General features: G+C 50.8%; 1 protein-coding gene and 1 long non-coding RNA gene across 2 annotated transcripts in view; one reads left to right on the forward strand and one right to left on the reverse strand.

The window, feature by feature from the left end:
- Window positions 1-19,400, forward strand: part of LOC140219863 (uncharacterized) — a 478,555-nt gene that overhangs the window by 93,673 nt on the left and 365,482 nt on the right. The gene's annotated exons all lie outside the window — the stretch shown is intronic.
- The window catches only part of LOC126529417 (uncharacterized), a 28,109-nt gene continuing 17,595 nt past the window's right edge, over window positions 8,887-19,400 (reverse strand). The window contains exons 10-15 of the mRNA XM_050177018.3: window positions 15,796-15,965; window positions 13,326-13,674; window positions 11,940-12,044; window positions 11,721-11,864; window positions 10,743-10,958; window positions 8,887-9,348 (exon numbers count right to left, since the gene is read on the reverse strand). Coding sequence (XP_050032975.3) covers window positions 9,154-9,348; window positions 10,743-10,958; window positions 11,721-11,864; window positions 11,940-12,044; window positions 13,326-13,674; window positions 15,796-15,965 — 1,179 coding nt within the window. The 3' untranslated portion in view covers window positions 8,887-9,153. The remainder of the gene's footprint in view (window positions 9,349-10,742; window positions 10,959-11,720; window positions 11,865-11,939; window positions 12,045-13,325; window positions 13,675-15,795; window positions 15,966-19,400) is intronic.

Genomic DNA, 19,400 nt, shown 5'->3' on the forward strand with positions numbered 1-19,400 from the left:
CATTTTACATGTAAGAAATATCTTGGTACCTATAGTGTCAACATGTTATCGCTGTTAGAAAGACACTGACCGGCGAAGCTGTCATCATGTTTCTTATTACTCTGGAGTTGTTCTACTCAAATATGGACACTTAGTATAGCGTAAAAGAAATACTTAGGCACGCATTTCGTATGAAAAAGCTTGCCGCTACTTTCACCGCTCTCTGAAACAGGCCGCCATAACGAACCACTCATGGCTGCTAACACAACGGCGCGTCATGTAGAGTATTTACATAGTTAATTCACAAATACCATTGCAGCAATCACCTGAAAGAAAGGTTTCGTGGTTGAGATGGAGAGCCAATAAATTGCAAGCGATGGCAGGTTTGGTGGCAGCCCTCAGTAGCCTTTGTCGACAATGTGACACACCCCTCAGGCAACGCCAGCAACCGACCTTCGTCATGGCGAGACACGCATTGATCTCGAAACCCATTAGTTCGTCACAGCCTCCAATTTAAACCACGAAGCAGTTTTTTACAGCGCCAATTGCAATGCATAAAGTATACCCAAGCAAACGGACACTAGTACCATAGAGTTGCCTACAACAATTACTAGAGGGAAATCTGGCGCTGCAATCGTTCAGCCACCATGGGAATGATGGCTATGTACACGGATGTGTCCCATCTTCGTGCTTGCGGATTAAGACGTTCTAGCGGCTTTGTTTATAACACTTTGTCTTCAGGCCTAATTTGGACTATATTTCTAAGCAATTTATGCATTCTTTATATGCAGAACGCGATAAGATTCTCGCTCGATCATGCGTCCATAGCGCGAGATTTTTCATATTTGCCATCTGTGCTAATTGTTCCGACTTCTATATCTGCCGTCGGACAGATTTATGGCAGATTATCTAATTATTTATAACCGGGCACTTCAAAAATGATCACATTACAAAGTCAAGAAGCTGTTTGGAGCCAGGAGGACGAAGTATATGGCCAAATGCATATTCTGGCCATCATTCCCCTGCTGGCCGAACTAACCTGCTTGCAGCTTCCATAGACACTAGCGCCACAGTTCACTGTGGTGGTGCTTGTACGAAGCTCTATGACTATGACCCTATCCAAAATTTCTCTGCCTATCGGCTGTTCTCGGCAACCTTAATTATATACGCGTGCACAGTTGGCTGCTTAGCACCATGACCACATTGTCGTGCTCGGCGCTAGGTGTATATGTCCGCTTGAAATTGAGAATGGGACGGAGACCAGTCCGGTCGGGAGCATACATGACAATTAGGACACCGACCAACGAAGGTTTATAAAAGTAAGACGTTTCGGCTCCCACACGAGAAACGTTGTTCAAAATTATGTTGAGGGGGGATCGTCGTCCGCTTACGTTGGCTTAAAATGTCACGTAATCATCTTTTTCTTGAATCCCTGACAACCCAGAGCACCCAGTAGACTCCTAAATGGTAATGACGGCAACTGCCCCACATGTACACACGTTGCTCAGGTCTTATCTTAAAGTGAGCTGTAGCGTTATCGATGCCTCGCCTTTCAGAAGACGCCATTTCTCTTTTTTCTTACTCTTTTCTTTTTTTCGTCCTCGCAATCGCCACCGTTCTTATGCGCACCGTCCTTATTTTCGAGCCGATATCTCAACGCCTTGCTAAAAATTTTGGCATCGCGCAAGACCAAGCACGATAACGATATGCGTTATCAATTTTGTTACTTACCTCTCGAACTCCCCTAGCTCCCCTCTGACATTGTCGATGTATTAAGCGGCCTTGTTACCTATGCGTCTTATGATTGGCTGAAGATTAGGCTACGCAAAACGGGTGTGCAAAAAGGTAGCTGGCGCTTGAGTAACCGTCGCAGACACCTGTCCCGACGAGAGACGGTGGCCACATCGGCACCGAGGCGATCACTTGGACAGCTGTGCCTGGTACGTCGTTTTCCAATGGAGGGTGAGTTGGTTTCTGCCGAGCTGCTTCGTCTGAATTGCACGCGAGGCCAAAATCGCGTCTGTCAACTGCTGCGACACCTGACAGCCTGCAACGAAGTCTTGTGGCACGTGGGCCTTCAGCTACGCGAAGACACGAGAGACGATCTCGGAGAAGTGAGCGTCGCGACTGTGCCGAGCATTCGCCGCCGATTTCAGAGCCACACCGAGCAGGTGGCCATCGCCCTCCTCTGCCGCCTGATCGCAGATCACCGGTGCATTGTCTCTGCGGAACTGAACTACTCAGTGGCAAACACAGGTCCACTGGACGCAGTCCTGGCGTCTTCGTCGAGTCTGAGAAGGCTCAGAGTCATCGGAATCGCGAGCGACCACCCGGAAGACACATTGTGCTCCTTGCATTACACTGGCGAATTCATCCTCCACCATGTGCGTGCACATATTTATGCGAGAATGACGACCCCCAATCGCCTGCTCACACGAGGCGGTGCCATGCTCATGTCATTGGACGTGGCCGCAACTAGAATGAACCGAACCGCGGCTTGGAAGCTCATCGACGCGCTCATCGAGAACTGCACTGTCACTGAACTCGTCGTCGGAGCCTGTGTCTTTACGTGTGGCCCCCGGGACCGACCCTCAGAGCGGTTTGCGCAGTATCTCACCAAGGAAGAGGCGACGCTTCGTAAACTTACTCTGAGAGCGGTCTACTTCGATACCACGCCCGGGTGCGAGGTTCTCGTGCACGCCATCTGCGCAATGACGACGCTGCAAGAGCTGGCGGTGCAGTTTCACGACGGCAGCCGAGACTACGTGTACTTCATGAGAGTGATCGCCGGGAGCCGCAGTATCCGGACGTTAAACCTGCGATTCACGGGTTTCGGCGAGGGAGTGATGATTGTGTACCCAACTGTACCCGCGTACGCGGTCAACATTCACGCTTGGGCCTCGGCGTTGGAGGGAAACAACACTCTGGAGGAGCTGCTCCTCGACATTTCGTGGTCCACAACCGCAGACTGCTTAGTCTTACTGCGAGCACTCGTGGGCAACCGTTCCATCCGGAAATTGACCTTGCACAGTCTTCCCCACGACGGTGGCCTGCGCGAGGTCTGTGGCATCATACGGGAGTGCGGACTCGCCTGCATGGTCGGCATCGGGGACCATCGCGTAGGACCTCGAGATCTGCCAGCGATTTGGTACTGTCGCCAAGTGACGGCTGTCATTCTCATTTACGTGTACTTTCTCGACGCGGCTGACTATTTATTCGCCTTGGATGTCCTGGCTTCTTGCAACCACATCACATCGCTTACCGTGTTTCTTGACATCTTCGACGCCGACATTTATGAGTCATTGTCCGCTTATATAAGAAGCGCCTCTGCGTTGAAAGCAATCGTGCTCAGTGTCCGGGTCGACCAATTTCACGCCATCTTGTTTCGCGCCCGCTTTGCCGACGAGACTCCCTTCGATCGCTGTATGTCTGCCTTGTGCGAAGCCTTGTCTTCGAACCTCGGCATCACCAAGATCACGCTCGAGTCGGCGGTGCAGTTGCGCGATGACGTCTACCCGGTGCTCGCCCGTGCCGCTACAAATCCCCGTCTTTACGAGCTCTGTCTGAGAGGTTTCAACGAAGAATCTTGCGCGACCTTCCTGGGGTGCCTATTGCCAGGAATGGCGCACAAGTACAACCTGCTTCGCCTGGAAGTCTACGCTTGCGCACCGGCCAACGCCGAGATGTTCGCTGCCCAAGACATCGTGCGACGTAACTACAGTCTCGTCGAGCGAGCCACCAGATTCGTGTTGGGCGACCGCAACCCCTACTGCGCGCGGGCCTTCGAGATCCTCTCGGAGCAGCCGGTACTCGTCGACAGCGTTCGAGCCAGGGAGTCGCTAGGAGGAGAGGCCGAAGCTGCGGCCATGGTCAGTGCCGTCGAGCGGAGTGTCGTCCTTGCCGACCTTCACGAGTACATGCGCCTGACCGGCGTGGTCAAGAAACGCGTCGAGTGCAATGTCCGGCCCGACGGCGGCAAACAGTTGGACGAAGTGGGCTACGACTGCTGGATTTACATTCGCCAATACCTGAAGGTAGCCGACGTATTGGAAACCTGAAGGGAATTCAAGTCATTCTGTGTGTCGCACTTTCGCCAAACGGTGGATTTGCATTCTGCTCCCCAATAAGCCCAATTTGCGCGTTCACAATAGAACATTCTATACCGCCTAAAGTCAAACAAGGAAGCGCTTGTCGCCATGTGCTTCGATTGTGTCTCGAGCGGTTGCGCTTCCTGATGCAGTGTGCCGTGCCCTAGTCAGAGTGACTTGCGTGTAGCAAACGGTATCAATCGGCACTCGGTCCCGTGCTGACTATTATCGTAGGCGATAAATGTGACCGGAGATGAGTTTTTGGCAAAGTGTGCTTTCGCGACGTGGACTGCACGCGACAGTTGTTTGTTTGAGCCATTCCGTTTCATTTTTGCGTATCCATTATTATGATAGTCATTTTATTCCTCTCATTATATTCCTTTTCTTGGCACGCCTAGTCGCAGGCCCTGGCTTGACACCCTGGGCCGTCCTTTAACGTTTCTTTTAACGCGAACATTATTGTGACCTTTGGCATAAGTTGACTGTCTGTGTACGTCCCGTGTGCAAGCTTATAAACAGAGGGTCTTTTAATGTCTTATCACTCATTTTCGTCTGATAAACAGAGGGTCTTTTAATGTCTTATCACTCATTTTCGTCTGCCGCCTCAGCGGCTTCCGGACAGGGCGATATGCCCAGCTGCAACTAATGACACATGGTGAGAGCATACCTAGAGAAGTTTTAATAAAGGTTGTTCCTTCTTAACATCAATCTTTCGTATGCGCTTCTGACTGCTTGTTTCATTGGACTGCTGATAGGCTGTTTGCCGTCGGCGTCTGTTGATAACACGTTGAGACGGTTTCCTAAATGTAACATCCCGACGTTGCTTCAATGCAATCGCACCGAAATATACGCAGCTTGGACTGTGTACATATGAATCGGGCACGTTTCCTTTGTACGAGTAGCGGATCGCATCATCCCATGCAGATTTACCAGCGTTTGTGCACATGCGATGCCGCGGCTAAAAGGTTTGCCAGCATCATTTGAAACTAGGATTGGCCATTACTTGACAAATGACTCTTATTTTTTGTTGACACTGCCATGTGTTAAAAGAATGAAAATTACCAGGCAGTTAAGCTACCGCGATATCTTCGACAGCTTCTCGTACAAAACACCAGGCGTGCGTGCAGGTGCGCAAAATATTGTACGGCATAATGGCGACTAGTGCCAATGACGTCACTATTGACGACGCAGCAACGATGCTTCGGACGAGCTCCGATTTACAGTCGTGACAATCTTACACTCGTGACAATCTTTACAGTCGTGACGAAGGACCGGTGCAAGCTGGACAAGCTTTGTTTACCCCCATTTGGTCCTTTTCTTTCTTTCTTTTTTTCAGAGTTCTCGCTCCATATGACTTGTCTCTCTCGTTAAAAAGAATTGGGAAAGAACTTGAAAAAAATTCACCGACGATTACCATATTACTAATGCGAAATTTGAGCGCAGCTAGTTACGTGTTTTCATTTCAGGATACGTTGGCTGGCGCGCAAATTAGGTCTCGTGTGGCACTTTGCCAACAGAGCGAAGTGTGGCGCGACTGCCTTGCCTATAGGAAGGATAGGTCTATAGGTCTTCGTGGACCTCGCACTCGACCCGTTCCTGGATGACACTTGTCATCCTCATGTACGTGTGCAAGTCAGCTGTGCGCAGAACTTCAAGGGCTTTCCTGATCATGGAAACGGCTTTGTCCTTCTTGGTCCCGGTGACCTTGCGCCGGACACTCTCGATGAGTACCGGGTGCTCAGAGAGGAGTTCGAAAGGGCGTGCGCATTCTGGGCCGTGGTCTCCCATCCCGAATCTGGTCGCCCGCTGGAGGAGGCCGCAGCTACGCCACGCAACCTCCTGGGCAGCGCACATCTCATCGTTGGGCTGCAAGCTGAAGGGAATCTCCAGGAGAAGTAGGCTGTAATTATCGGCTAACCGCGGCGGAAGACGTTCCAAAAATACAGGGACAGAACTACCCCTTACAGCTGGGAGAATGAGCTCGTAAAGCTGTTGGCTGTTCAAATCGGCGTCGGCGAGCACCTGACGATCTTTGTCGCGCTATTCGATCGTCGAATCCAGATAGATATTGCTGATGGTGTCATTCGACACACAGTGCTTCGCACAAGTTACATAGCGCCTGACGTAGAGACCCGTCGACCTCATGATGTATTTTGTCCTCTTCATCGTAAATTATATATTTCTTATCAATTGCGAAAAGTGGCTCTATTTCCTTGATGGTGGTTGATCCCCTAATGAACGCAGCTAACAACGCGAAATTGTCGTTGTCAAAGGACTCAAGAAACACGCGAATAAATGTTAAGAGGCGATCACGTTTAACAGGTTGCTCAAGGTATCCACGACTAGGAGGAAGTAAAAGGAAGTGATAACGACGCCTGTCACTGCCTGGCAAGAAGAAACCATCGGAAAGTCACCGGGATAAATGGCACAGCATTCGATACACGCCCTTTCGTCAAGGCCACGATCCCGTATTCTGCGACAAACTTCTTGGAGACCACCATCGCTCGGAACGCTTTGCAAGGTTCAGATTCGAAGGTGGTAGTTGTTTGCAAGTGCTTCGAGCAAATGGCAGCAGTCTTCGCTGGTGGACCACGTTAAGCCAATCTCTAAATGCTGTAGCGTACTGTTTTCCTGCTACGCTGGCACCGAAGTAGGAAAGCCGAGTGCGCTGACGTTTTCAACCGGTTGTGGATTAACAAAGTATACGTCACCAACCTCGAGCAGCGAGCTCGCACTCCAGAGAGACGGGCTTGATTGCTTCTTGCACTGCGCGTGTTTGAGGACGTGGCGTACCGCGCGCGATGTATGCCTACGTGCGTGTGCGTGGACGTTTTATTCGAAGAATAGCGCACACGCTTCTATTTGCCTTTAAGAAGATCCGTACGCTTGACGATTATTTTTACGGCTGCAATGCGGCGAAAGGGCAGCGTCTGCTTAGCCATGTAAGTGACGCTGAGCAGGTAATTGGAAACGACATCGTATGTGCCGCCGGAAAATCGTCGGAAAAGCGCTAGCACAACACCGCAGGAAACACAACAGCTTGCAACGTCGCTGCGCCGAGCTAAGGAGAAAAATGGCGCCTACGAAAAAAGAAAAACACAGGCAACGCGCAAGATCCACGCGTTTCCAAGGGCAACGGAAAGGAGACCAATCGTCGTGCAGAAAAACGGCCGCAGAACTGGTTCCCGCGGAGGGGACGCGCAAAGGGCGAGGAGGAGGCGAGGAGGTCGCGCGGCGGCGGCAGAGTTCAAAGAGAGGCGGTTCTTTCAAATTAACAAGGGACTTTGTTTGTACCACTGAGTATGTGTCTAAATAAATTGGGCACTGGGCACGTGCCATTGGGCAAGATGTAAATAATTCGGTAAAAGAGAGACGTGCACGGTCTGCGCGGAGAAAGATGCAAAGGGGACGGAATGGGACTCGAGCCCGCATGCAATGAGGAACTCTGACGTACAGAACATTTAGGAAGTCGGCTGCACAGAAGAGTAGAAATGGTCGTCAATAGAAACAGCCAGGTCTGGAGAATGAAGCTTATAAGGGGAAGAAATAAATGTGACCACAGCATGCTTTGCGGAAGGAGCATTCAGCTGCATACGAAATGAAGAAGCGAAGACATTTCAGCAAGCATCAAGGAAGGTTTCGCTTACATACGATTCTCACATATGCACCGGATAAGCGTATTTATTTCCCCTCTTCTCATTCTTGCCTTCAATGTTTTTATTTACAACGTCTTTATTTCGGCCTTATTTAATGTTTGTTCCGCCAAAGAAGTGTCTATGGCGCCTTTGCTTAGCGCTTTAAGCTGGGAATTGCACATTGTTCGGTGAAATGAGTTGACGTCCAAGGGTGGCGGCAGTGGTTAACGAAATTTTGACGCCATGAGTGACGTCACTGCTTGTGCCTCACCAGTCGGTAATTATGGCCAGCCAATGCGGGCTGGGGGCAATGGAACGCAATATGTCGAAATTGCACAAATCAAACATTGGCTACCCAAAATCACATTCTTTGGGGGTGCGAGGGCTTACCCCCTCCCAGGTCGCTCCTGCCAGCTCCCTCACAACAGACGTGGGAAGAGCTGCTCAGAACGCCGGATGAAAAACTACAAAAAGCCCTCGTTGCCTGGGCCGAAAGGGTCGCTCCTCGTGAGGGGCCATCCTAGGACTCGGGCCTGCCAGATAACTGAGCAGAATCTCAATAAAGTTGTTACTACCACCAGTCGGTAAGCATCAAGCGAGCGTCCTTAAATGTCTTGATCTCGGTCGAAGCTTTACGGTTGTTCCACGGTGAGATGCAAGCAGTCAAACCACTCAAGGGCGCTAGAGCAGTTGCGCTCTTCGGCTGCAAAGTTTCGCTTTTCTTCTGTGATATTGTTCTGAATGCATTACGCTGTAAAAATTGTAGCAGCGTGAAGCTATTGCATTTCTGGAAACGGTTACGAGCTCCTCGATCGATGGCGCACTTCGTGTGTTCATATTGAGAGCAATTGCGTGCCTTCTTGGTTAAAATTTTAATTAGTATTGTTTGCCTAATTACATGTCAAATTACTACATCGAGTATTTTCAAATGTACGACTATGGGGTTAAAGCAGTCCAGAGAAAAAAACATGTAATGATCTAAATTTCGAGTCTGTCTTTTGAAACGTTCGGTACAACCTCTTGAGAAAAGAACGAAAACGTAGAAGCAAATTAGCACGGTTCTTTTGGCGAAACCAATACGGTCACACGACTGTACAGTCATGATATTATTGGCGAATACTTATTGAGGCCTTGCAGTGCTGAACGTCGAAGAAAATAACCTTCGAGATCGAAAGGGCGCTTACAATTGTTTTTTATTTCTTCTATGTATTCACAGTCGCTTACAAGTTCCTCAGTGGAGCACAGTGTAAAAGGGGTAACGCGATTCAGTACGGCACATAAGTTGACAACTATACACCAAATATACCATATAACGTACATAATTACATACGCAAAAATCTATTATAAACGCGTGATTATTATTGTTCTTTATTTTAGTAGATTACGCAGAGAATCTAACGGCTCGATTGAAAAGCGTAGATATATGAAAGCAATTGAGCTACGCAATCAGCTCATCGCAGTTCGCGACTCGTGCTCTCCGAGATGGCAGCCAGCTGCGGCGACATGCGCGGGCTGTCCCCGGGACAGAGGCCCGCGAAGTCGTCCAGGAAGGCGTCGAACACCGCAACGGGAGCGTCGCCCATGTCGTCGTCGTAGGCGCGGTGCATCCGCTCCTGGAGCTGCTTCGGTCCCGCGTACGCAGCCACCTGCAGTGCACCGTTATTTTCCCAGTGATTGACGGGGCACCAATACCGACGAGTACAGCTTGAAAAGTCAAAGGTCTGTTCGACTCGCCCAGCCCTACGTGAACTATAGTTTGCTGGAGTTACGTGGCCATTTTTGATCGTAGCTCGTGCCGCGAACCGACAGCCTGGCATCTACCTGCACAAGCTCAACCCACCTGCGTCGATACCGCAAGTGCGGGAAACTGACTGCGAACTACTTCTGGCGAAACGCTTGCGTCAGGTGAAACGAAACGGCGACGTACGGATAACGCCGCGTAGCACTTTAGCGAAATGACTACAGTGAGCTGAAGCACCTTCCGGAACTGTTTCGGGAAATGCGGGTGATTCGAACGAACCGAAACAATTCGCCCGTAGAAATTTATTCGTCTTTGTATTTACCCGTAAGACCATAATATCCGGCACCGTTTGCAATAACTGCCAGCTCGCCACGAAAGGCGCGGCAACCACTGGTGCAGTAAAGCTAGAGTGTACTACACTCTAAGTAAAGCAGTGCCACCGTCCAACGCAAATTGATACTTGTCCTTGGGAGAGCAGGGCCAGCTTTCGTCGTGCGCTATACTCACTCCTGCTTAGAGTTGCTGTATATGCACCTCAAGGGGAATATATACGGTAACTCTACCCCCACTCATCTGGCTGCAGTTGCACCAACAAGCTACAAGCCGCAGCAAGATTTGGACGAAGGTTGTCGTCACACGTGACGCTGCAACATGAACTGTGACTGCATGTGAAAATATAGCACCCTCTGGTTTCTCTACTGGCGTCACCATGCGCATGCCGTAAGAGACAATCGCCGACAGCTCGTCGGACACTCGTCCTTTCGCAGTGCACCCGACAGCGTATTGGCTTTCGCGTATCGTGCGGTGGCTAGTCATCGGTCCATCTTCTAGCGTTTCCGCCATCGACTCTCTGACGCCGCTGGAGCTGCTGTAAGAAGATGGAGTCTCTTTCGAGATGCGCCGACCGTAGCTCGACGGTGCTACGAGCGTGAGTGCGTTTTGGTGGCATGCCACATGCGTTCCGACGTAAACGCGACGTCAAGATGGCGTACCCGTAGAGAGTTTCCCGCGTTCTACCTACAGGGGCACTTGGCGTCACCATCAATGAGATTTGCTAAAAGGGGTCTGTGATATCATAGACAAGCCCCTGCCTTCCCGGCATTCCCACGCATGCAGCAAGACGGGCGCACCACTTGATTATTTCCTCTGGGCAAGCTTCAAGAACTCCGACGGGAAAACAAGGCCTCCGAAATCGGGAGACGCGTGGTGTCGCGCCTCCCGATCTCGCAGGCCATGGTGGTCGCGCGATCGAGCCCGCCCGCCGTCGTAACCCATACTCCTATAAGGCGCTATACTCACGTAGTACAGATTGCTGGCGTCTAGCGACTTCTCGATCTGCATGATCGCTACGACGCACTCTTTATCGGCGGGGCTCACAATCACGGGCTTGACGTTGCACACGCTCTCGAAGCTCGTCTTGCTGGGCCGCAGAACGAGGCCGGAAGTGGGAGGAGGGGCCGCGTGCGCCGCCGCACCGAGCGCCACGCTTCTGGTGACGAAGGTGTCGCCCCCTGCCTGCGTGGAACGCGGCGAGGAGGGCGCAGTAGTTGCAGTCGGTGTGCTTGCTCGTCATAGCATGAATTTATAACCGCGAAAATCTCAGTTAAACGGGTTACACTGTATGTAAAGGGGAACGGTGGCGGCCTCTATGTTAGCTTTTGAATGGAGTAATTTTGCTCCCTCATGCATGGCATAAAAAGGATTTCACGTCTTATAAAACTATAATATATATATATTGTCACGAGCTCTGTTATGATCCACGGCTGCCGCGCAGACAACGGTGTGGAAGAAAGAAAACGACGTGAGCCAAGCTGCCTCGGGACCGATCAAAACGCGCCTATCAACCAGATTCATCCGTTTCCGCATTAAAAACCTCGTGTGTAACACTTGGTGGAGCTGTACGGGTTAACTCTCTCGACCCACAACGAAGCCATCAGCACAAGGACTACGCCGAAGCCGCCGCCTCGCCGGACTTTCGCCGTCGCGTTCAATCATGGCCACAGAGCAAACTACCCTCACCAGGAGTGCCTTGGCGCGCCCAGTCCCTATCCAGCACTACCGAGAGCCACGCATGTTCTCGGCGAAGGCAGAGGAAGATGTGGATGAGTGGCTAACCCCTTACGAAAGGGTAAGCCAATACAATAACTGGATCGCCCTTGGACTTTATACGGAACCTCACGGCGACGGCGACGGCAAAGTGTATCCGGAGTGTCCACGTTATCGCTATCGCAATAAAAAGCGCGGTGCTTAATCCGCACGTGCTTTTTTGTTCCTCACCGACACGCTGTAGGCGAACTTCTTGCGGTAGGCGGCGCTGTAAGCGTCGCGTATCTCGCGGAACCGAGGAGCAGCGTACAGCCTTGCGCCGCTGCAGTCCACCGACGACCGCGGCCGGAGCTTGTGCGTCGCCACGATCACGTGCTCCACGCTGTCCAGCACCGGCTCGAGGTCTTACGCGCCGAGGTAGCGCGGCAGCGGTGGCACCGTGAGCATCACCCTGACGCGACTGGCGCCGAGGCTCTCGACGAGCACGTGGAACAGCTGCGGCTGCCTCAGCACGTCGCACTCGTCGCCCGGGCGGTTCCAGTCCAGGTTGACGCCCTTGACGTCACACGGGGGAGGAGCCGCGGAGAATCGAGGCAAGGAAAGAAAAGAAAACAGCAGCAGGCAACGGTAATTAAAACACTCTAGCGTGCACGGAACTTACGAAAACAAGGGAAAGTAACGTCTACAACCTGCGTTTATTGCACGTATGTGTGTATATATATATATATATATATATATATATAGAGAGAGAGAGAGAGAGAGAGAGATTGTACTCTGCCGAAGGCTGGTCCAGCAGCCGAAAACGTTAAGACGTCGTACTTCCAAAAGGTTCGTCGTCGTCTCTCTTCTTTCCTGCATATGTTGTGTCGGGTCCTGCGTGCTGAACTTCGAAGAAACCCCCTATATATAGCTCTGTGCTCTCTTTTCCCATCAACACCATAGTCCTCGCCCATACGCTCTGGTGGAGCGCCTGCAGCGTTATAATGTGGTTCGTGTGAGGCGGCAGGATGCAGTTCTCAGTCCCGGCGTATGCGTTCCGGTGGGGTCCGAAGAACAAGAACCCTCGAGCCTGCAGCACGGTTTGAATGCACGCTAAAGAGCGCCACGTGGTCGTGATCAAGCCAGCGTACAGCGTCGCTCATAGGCCGCGCGCTGATATGGGAAATTGTAAAATCAATCAACTTTACCACCCCCTCCGTGTGGCAGACAACTCTAACAGAACCTTAACAAGATATGCACGTCCGTGCGATATGCGATAGCTTGAAGAAAGTGTTACATACGCCTGTAGGTTAAAACGAAAACATTCACATCCGTCCGTCTTGCAGCGCAGAAAGCTGCAAAGAAAGCCCCATACAGGGGACGTATGCTACGGTGATCCCTTCCGCGATACTATCGCCTTCGCATGACGTAGTGATCAACCAGCCAATCAGCTCATCCGATTTTGCTCAACCAGCCAATCGGCGCGCGCCTGACTGCGATTCCATCGCCGAAAGTGATCGCCGCAGAACACGTCCGCATGTTTCTCACAAAGAATTCTTCGCAATTGGAGAAAAATTCGTCCTGGTCCGAAATTGGACTTGTACGCCATGCTGCAAGACTGGTGGACGTCAATTTTTTTCTTTAGTTCACTTCCCTACACCTTGCGGTCTTCCGATGAACTGATTTGCAACTAAACTATAACATGTCATGGATAACGCATATCCCATCTGGTATTTACGCACAGAATCCTTATTTTCATCGAAAACGGAACTTCACCTTGAACCATTCGCCCCCTACGAAGGAAACGTCGCTTCGGCGTACCCAACACGAACGAGAAGCAATAAGGACTCTGCTTACGTCATATTTGGCTCTCTCGGACGAGCTCGTGTCGTTCACGATTCCTTCGACCGTGGCCTTTCGCCACGCGGAATCCCGGAGCATGCGCACGAATTCGGCGCTGTCGCTTCGGCGGCCACCGAAAGTGGCGTAGAGGGGACATCGCCTGCCCCTGTGTCGCAGCCGGCCGTCCAACCTCGAGGCCGACACGTTCTCGAAGAGCTCGGCGTCCAGCGGTCTTCGAAAGCCGCCGCCGACGCCATCCGAGCCCGCGCCGAAGCGGCTCAGGGACAGGCTGTAGAAGATCACCGCCGAACACAGAGGCGTCGGAATCTGGAGGGGAGTGTAGGGCCTCTTCGGATGGAAAAACCTGAAATTGTGTCGGGGACACGGGGTACACTTTTGAATTACAGAGCCGATCCCACTTTTAAGGATTGCCACCCGCTATAAGCGTCATGGCCATCAGCCCCTGATGTATCGACGTCTGTAATGTTGGAGGCGGTTTGTTGTCGGGCGCAGGGTATTAAAAGCACCTATAGAACATATCATGAGAAGCCAACCAACAAAGACATCAACTAAAACATAGGGGAAAATATTTGAGCACCGTTGCGCCGTTTCCACATCCACTTGCATGGGTACTTATGTGTTACTATTAGGACTAACATTGGGAATTTTGGCCACCACCACCACTCGCAAACCTTGGTGGCGGGTGTGGAACATACTTTCTGCCGCAGGCGTCACGAGTACGTGATCTTTCTGGGTGAAGGCAACTGGTTACATAACGGAACACGTTACATACATGCACGTGCATTGATCAGCGACTGAAACGCTTTATCGGACCGCATGGCGGTCTGTTTTTTGTTGTTGTTTTTTTGCGCTTCTGGTGGGCGCTGGTCGATATCTGGTTGATCACTGGGGCCCCAAATTCAGTCACAATGTGTCACAAAGGCCCTCGCTGTCATCGTGTGTAACAATATGCATCAGAGCTCGGTGTGCCATTGCAGCGCCAGCCGGAGCCGAAAAAAAAAACGCACGTAGTCATGTGCCACGAGTATCGCATTTCAATCGCTAAGAACTACATGTACAGTCTACCGCGAAAGTTTTCGGAGCACAGAATTCATGACGAATACAATTTTCGTCGCGGCTTGTCCACGCAGCCCAGAATTTACGCGAGAGATTTGATGGATCGTGCGTTAAGGCATCCACGGAACATTGCTATTAGAGGGCAGGCATACATCCACGGATAAGATTGTTTTTTTATTATATTGCGTGCACTTAAACTTTACGGGCGCACGCCCACACACGCAGATACAAATGTACACACGCACGCATTTTTATTTCGATAGAAATAATGTTTGTGCACATGCAAGTGTAAACTTAATGCAACAAAGGGGCATAGTAATAGGACAGTACAACATATTAATATAGCAGAACAGCATATATGTAAGATATAAGCGAACAGCTGCAGCAAAAAAAACAAATACACTTTCGCGCGGCGTGAAAGTTGCGTTTGTGCTAAAGTATATATACATATGCTGCATTCTCGTAATAAAATTATGTTGATAGCCAGCTGCGCTATGTCTGCGTTCTATACTCCTTTTTTCCCGCCAACATTTTGTGCTGTTTCAAGTGTAAAGCTAGAAGATGAACCAAATAGCCCACATTACGCCTCTTTTTTTTTTTTTTTGAGCCACGGTTATTCCCGAGCTGAAATTCTCGACTTTCAGCCAACGTCAAAATTTCCCACGACTTCTCGGTAAGCACTTTGCGATACCTGCGAAAGACACCGGCGAACATCAAGACGACTAGAGGATGTAAACCCAAAGAAGATCCTACCGTAAAAAAAAAAAATTGTATTTGGAGAATGCCGCTATAGAGTCCCGTACAATTAGTAGAAGGCGCTAGTGTCCAGTGGAACTGCAAACAAGGTGGATTCAGCCAGCGTGAGAAGGATGGTTAGCACACGGGTTTGCCCAAACATTGTCCTTTTGGCTTTTAAAGGGCTTCGTGACTTTGCAAACCGACGATTTTGGAGAAGGTATTTCGTCATCAATAGTTCAGTGTTATTAAGATTGTCCGACAGTAGGATTCGAACATAGGACCTCTAGGCGCGGAGGCCCGATACCGAAACCATTACGCCACGGACTAGCGGACAAGCGGAACCGCTGCAATTACCCAGAATTAGCAGCGGTTATGCGTGTTCGCAGAGTCTTATTGCCTTCTCCATTACAGAAAAAAAAAGGTATAGGTCGATTTGAAATTTAGGCCAATGAAGGCATAGAAAGCGTGATAATAAGTGAAGCCACAAGGACGTCTGAAGCACAAGCGCGAAGACCCCGCAAATCAATGCACTAACCATCATTCCCATGGTGGCTGGACGATCGAAGCAGTTCACTCTAGTAATTCTGCGAAACTATAGACGGTCGCACAGCCTCCGAGATTCGCCGCTCACCGCCCGATCTCGGAGACCATGGCTCGTTGCTATACTCACTCCGCGTCGAAGACGCAGAACACGGGCCGAAACTGGGGCCTCGGTTCGGCGTCGCCCCTGTACGGTGCGCTGTAGGCTCCAGCTACGGTCAGAGCAGATGCGTTCTCCAGCTGCCTAGATGCACTGCCGTTGCACGAGATTGGAGCGTCGGCGTCTTCCACGTACACGTCCTATCAGCAAGAGAGAGAATAAGCCCGGTCAGAACTTATAGCACCGCATACATAGACGGGGATGACTGCATTTCTAGACAGCTGCGCGCAGGTGTGCCACGGGGCGATCTTCCACAATCACTGCCCTACCCTCCATACAACACCCTACAGCGGAGCGATGGGAGGAGCTGCTGGCCAGCGAGAGCTTGGAACATCAGCTGAGTCTGATTGACCGGGCTTGCAGAGCAGCAGCCGTAAGCGGAACCCTGCGGAAGTATTTTGTAAGAGTTAAATTATGGGGTTTTACGTGCCAAAACCACTTTCTGATTATGAGGCACGCCGTAGTGGAGGACTCCGGGAATTTCGACCACCTGGGGTTCTTTAACGTGCACCTAAATCTAAGCACACGGGTGTTTTCGCATTTCGCCCCCATCGAAATGCGGCCGCCATGGCCGGGATTCGATCCCGCGACCTCGTGCTCAGCAGCCCAACACCATAGCCACTGAGCAACCACGGCGGGTTATTTTGTAAGAGTTCACCTGGTGGACTGTCCATTTCGGCCTTTCCTGATTGGCTAGGGCCGCTCGTATACTCCTCGCTCGTACAGCTCCATACAATCAGCAGCGGCCGAAATGAACAGTCCACTAGGTGGACCCTTACAGAATACCCCCGCCACCCCCCCCCCCCCCCCCCCCTGGACTGAGGGCCCCACCCATCGCAAGCCAAGAACCTCCGACCACTCGGTGTCTCTCCGCAGCGATTTCACTGCGAATAAATAAGTTTCCATCACCACCACGACACTCGTACTTATCGAAGTGATGTTTCTAGATACCTCGCGTTTCTTACAAAACTTGCGATTTCGCGCGCACTGTGACGCGCTCGCGTACAGACCCTTTTCACGGCGGTCTCGTGGGCGCCGCCATGTTTTATCACGTGGCGACGCCTCCATTGTCTGTGTCAGCTGCCTCCGTTGCCTCCGTGTTCACGATGGACGTGCATGACGCCGGTGCGGCTCTGCAAACCTCTGTTTCGGCGGATATCGTAGACGGTGACTGGGCGGACGGCGATAAGAAGCTTTGACTCCAGTTTCAGGGGACATGTAAGCGCTTTCGGAGCTCATTATACGCCTTCCCAAACGGCGCGAGCAGCGCATGCAGTGCTTGAGCTAAAAGCGGTGCTACAAGTCTGCTCGAAGCTGTCCAAACTTTTATGAACTAAATCAGGATCAGTCTGTTCTCTCTTTGTTTTTCATTTTGAAAACACCTTTAAGCAGCGGCTTGTCATGTTTCTGACTCAGTAAAGCTTCTCTGTGGGGTCCCTATCTGTTGCTTATTTTCTGCCTAATCGGTCGCGGGTGTGCTCAGTTACGATAGATCTTTCTTGCTGTGCTCAAGGCTTGGAACACAGACGTTCTGTACATTGTGATAGCTTGTAGCAAAGACGTATTATCGATAGTCACTTGGTGTCTCCGTGGACCGCCACGAAACGTTCAGCTTCGAACATCCGTGTGCTGATCGGTGCTGTCGCCGTCGCCCATGCTTCGGGTGAATTGGTTCAGATACGCGCCGAATCACTTATTTTTCATATCTTTGCGGTAACGTAGGCGTAAGTTCGCGTGTGAGTTGGGGTGCATACATGTAGATATAACGTGCAAGAAACTTACCATATGCCAAGAAGCGACAAGCTACTCCATTTGTCACTGTGCAACGAGGAGCACTAATTCCTGCCGGTTTTCAGGGGTTAAGTTCTTTCTTTGGAGGTCAGCAGTACATATACGCTGGCGGATGGGCGATTTTTTTATCCTCGAGGAACGCCGTGCATCTCGAAGTGCCGACAACATAGGCTGTCGTTATGTAGCAGCGGTTCGCCTAACTTGGTCGTCACACAAGTTAATTACATATTCCTAATAAGCTTGTCACTATTCCTGCAGCCATCTGCTGCCCACGTCTTCCCTCTAGGTCGCTACACATTTCGCGGCGTAAATGGAGCACAGTGCGCTGCAAACAGCCGACAGCTGATCGGCCAGTATAGCATAGCGGAAGCGCTAATGTATAGTTTCGTATTCGTGAGCTTTCGCTGCAGGCAACGTGCGGCACGCCGCCGAAAGCGCCACCTCGTTCCTGAAGAGCAAACTTCTCCTCGATGAAAAGGGTCGCTCAATACGCCTCCAGCTTTCTGTTATACACAACCCCCAAGTTGGTGAAGAACACCGCACATAATGCTCCAAATAAATGCGTGACCGATGGTGGGGATCGAATTGTCTTTTCCAGCGCAGCGTTAAAGATTAAGCCGCGATCGCACGCACGCTTCCCTCGTGCCAAATTCGCTCTTTCAAGCGCTTGGCGCGTGCGTAACGTGCAGTTTCCCGCATTCTCCTCTCGTGGCAGCTAGTACTCTGAGACGTCCCGTAAAGGCTGCATTGCCTTTGGGATACTGCACTGCCTCCGGCCGGAGATCGGTCCATACTTTCCGTTAGACACCTCCAAAGTGGGCGAGGCTCGCCTATAACGTTATCGCCTTAAAATAACCCACGCTTCCGCATAGTTCCATCATCATGTTTAAATAAGTTACTAAGAACCATCATCTCACTCAAGCACCCTTATGAGTACGTAGGCTGTGCGAACGCAAGAACTTCTAGGAAATCTTGCCACCGAATTTATATCTGCCTTCTTCAGAACGACGCGGAGGAGATAGACAGAAGATAACACTCGAAAGTGGGCTAAATAAATGAACCTCATAAAGTTGGGTAAAGTTGACCGAACGACTCCGAAACGGTAGGTTGAATAGAAAAAAAAAATTCGACAGAAACTAAGGGCGGACGATCGCCAAGGTCCAGAGACTAGCTTTCCCGTCAACCTGCTGACATATGCTGCTGGGGACACCGATTTGGTAGCCGCATTTGTTAGTACATGAGGCGTTGTGGCTGCCGTTAACTTTGAACTGCTTACACAATTTGCCAGAGTGTTAAAGCACATCACGAACCTTGACAATACACATGTGCTGCACTGACACCAAAGTCGGCCTATGAGTTCTCCACTTTGATTGCAGTGTCTCCAGGACCGGAGCATTTTGCTCGGCCTTACAGCGTCCGCGTAAAGCGGGGAGAACCAGAGAAAGATAATGAAATAACCTACATGGTAGCCTAATTTGAAACACTCCGCAACTAGACTGATTTCCACCATCGAGTCCACAAATTAACTTATCCAAAAGTGTTTGTGTGTCCCACGTCATGCGAAATTGTGCGCACGAGCATAGTTTCGAATTTTCAGAGAAAATTCTCCAGGCGGTTATAGTTCAGTCCATTTCCACGCCATCTCATAACTGCCACTTCTTTTTGAGTTTCTACGGCCACATCGCCATCTGCCTGGCGTTTTCGATGAGCAGGCTTCCGCTCCCGCGCGGTTTCTCGCTACTTCGTACCAACCCTGCTGGAGCATTTTTTTGCTTCCTTCGATT

The sequence above is a fragment of the Dermacentor andersoni genome, chromosome 8 (assembly GCF_023375885.2).
Source record: "Dermacentor andersoni chromosome 8, qqDerAnde1_hic_scaffold, whole genome shotgun sequence".
Lineage (NCBI taxonomy): Eukaryota > Metazoa > Arthropoda > Arachnida > Ixodida > Ixodidae > Dermacentor > Dermacentor andersoni.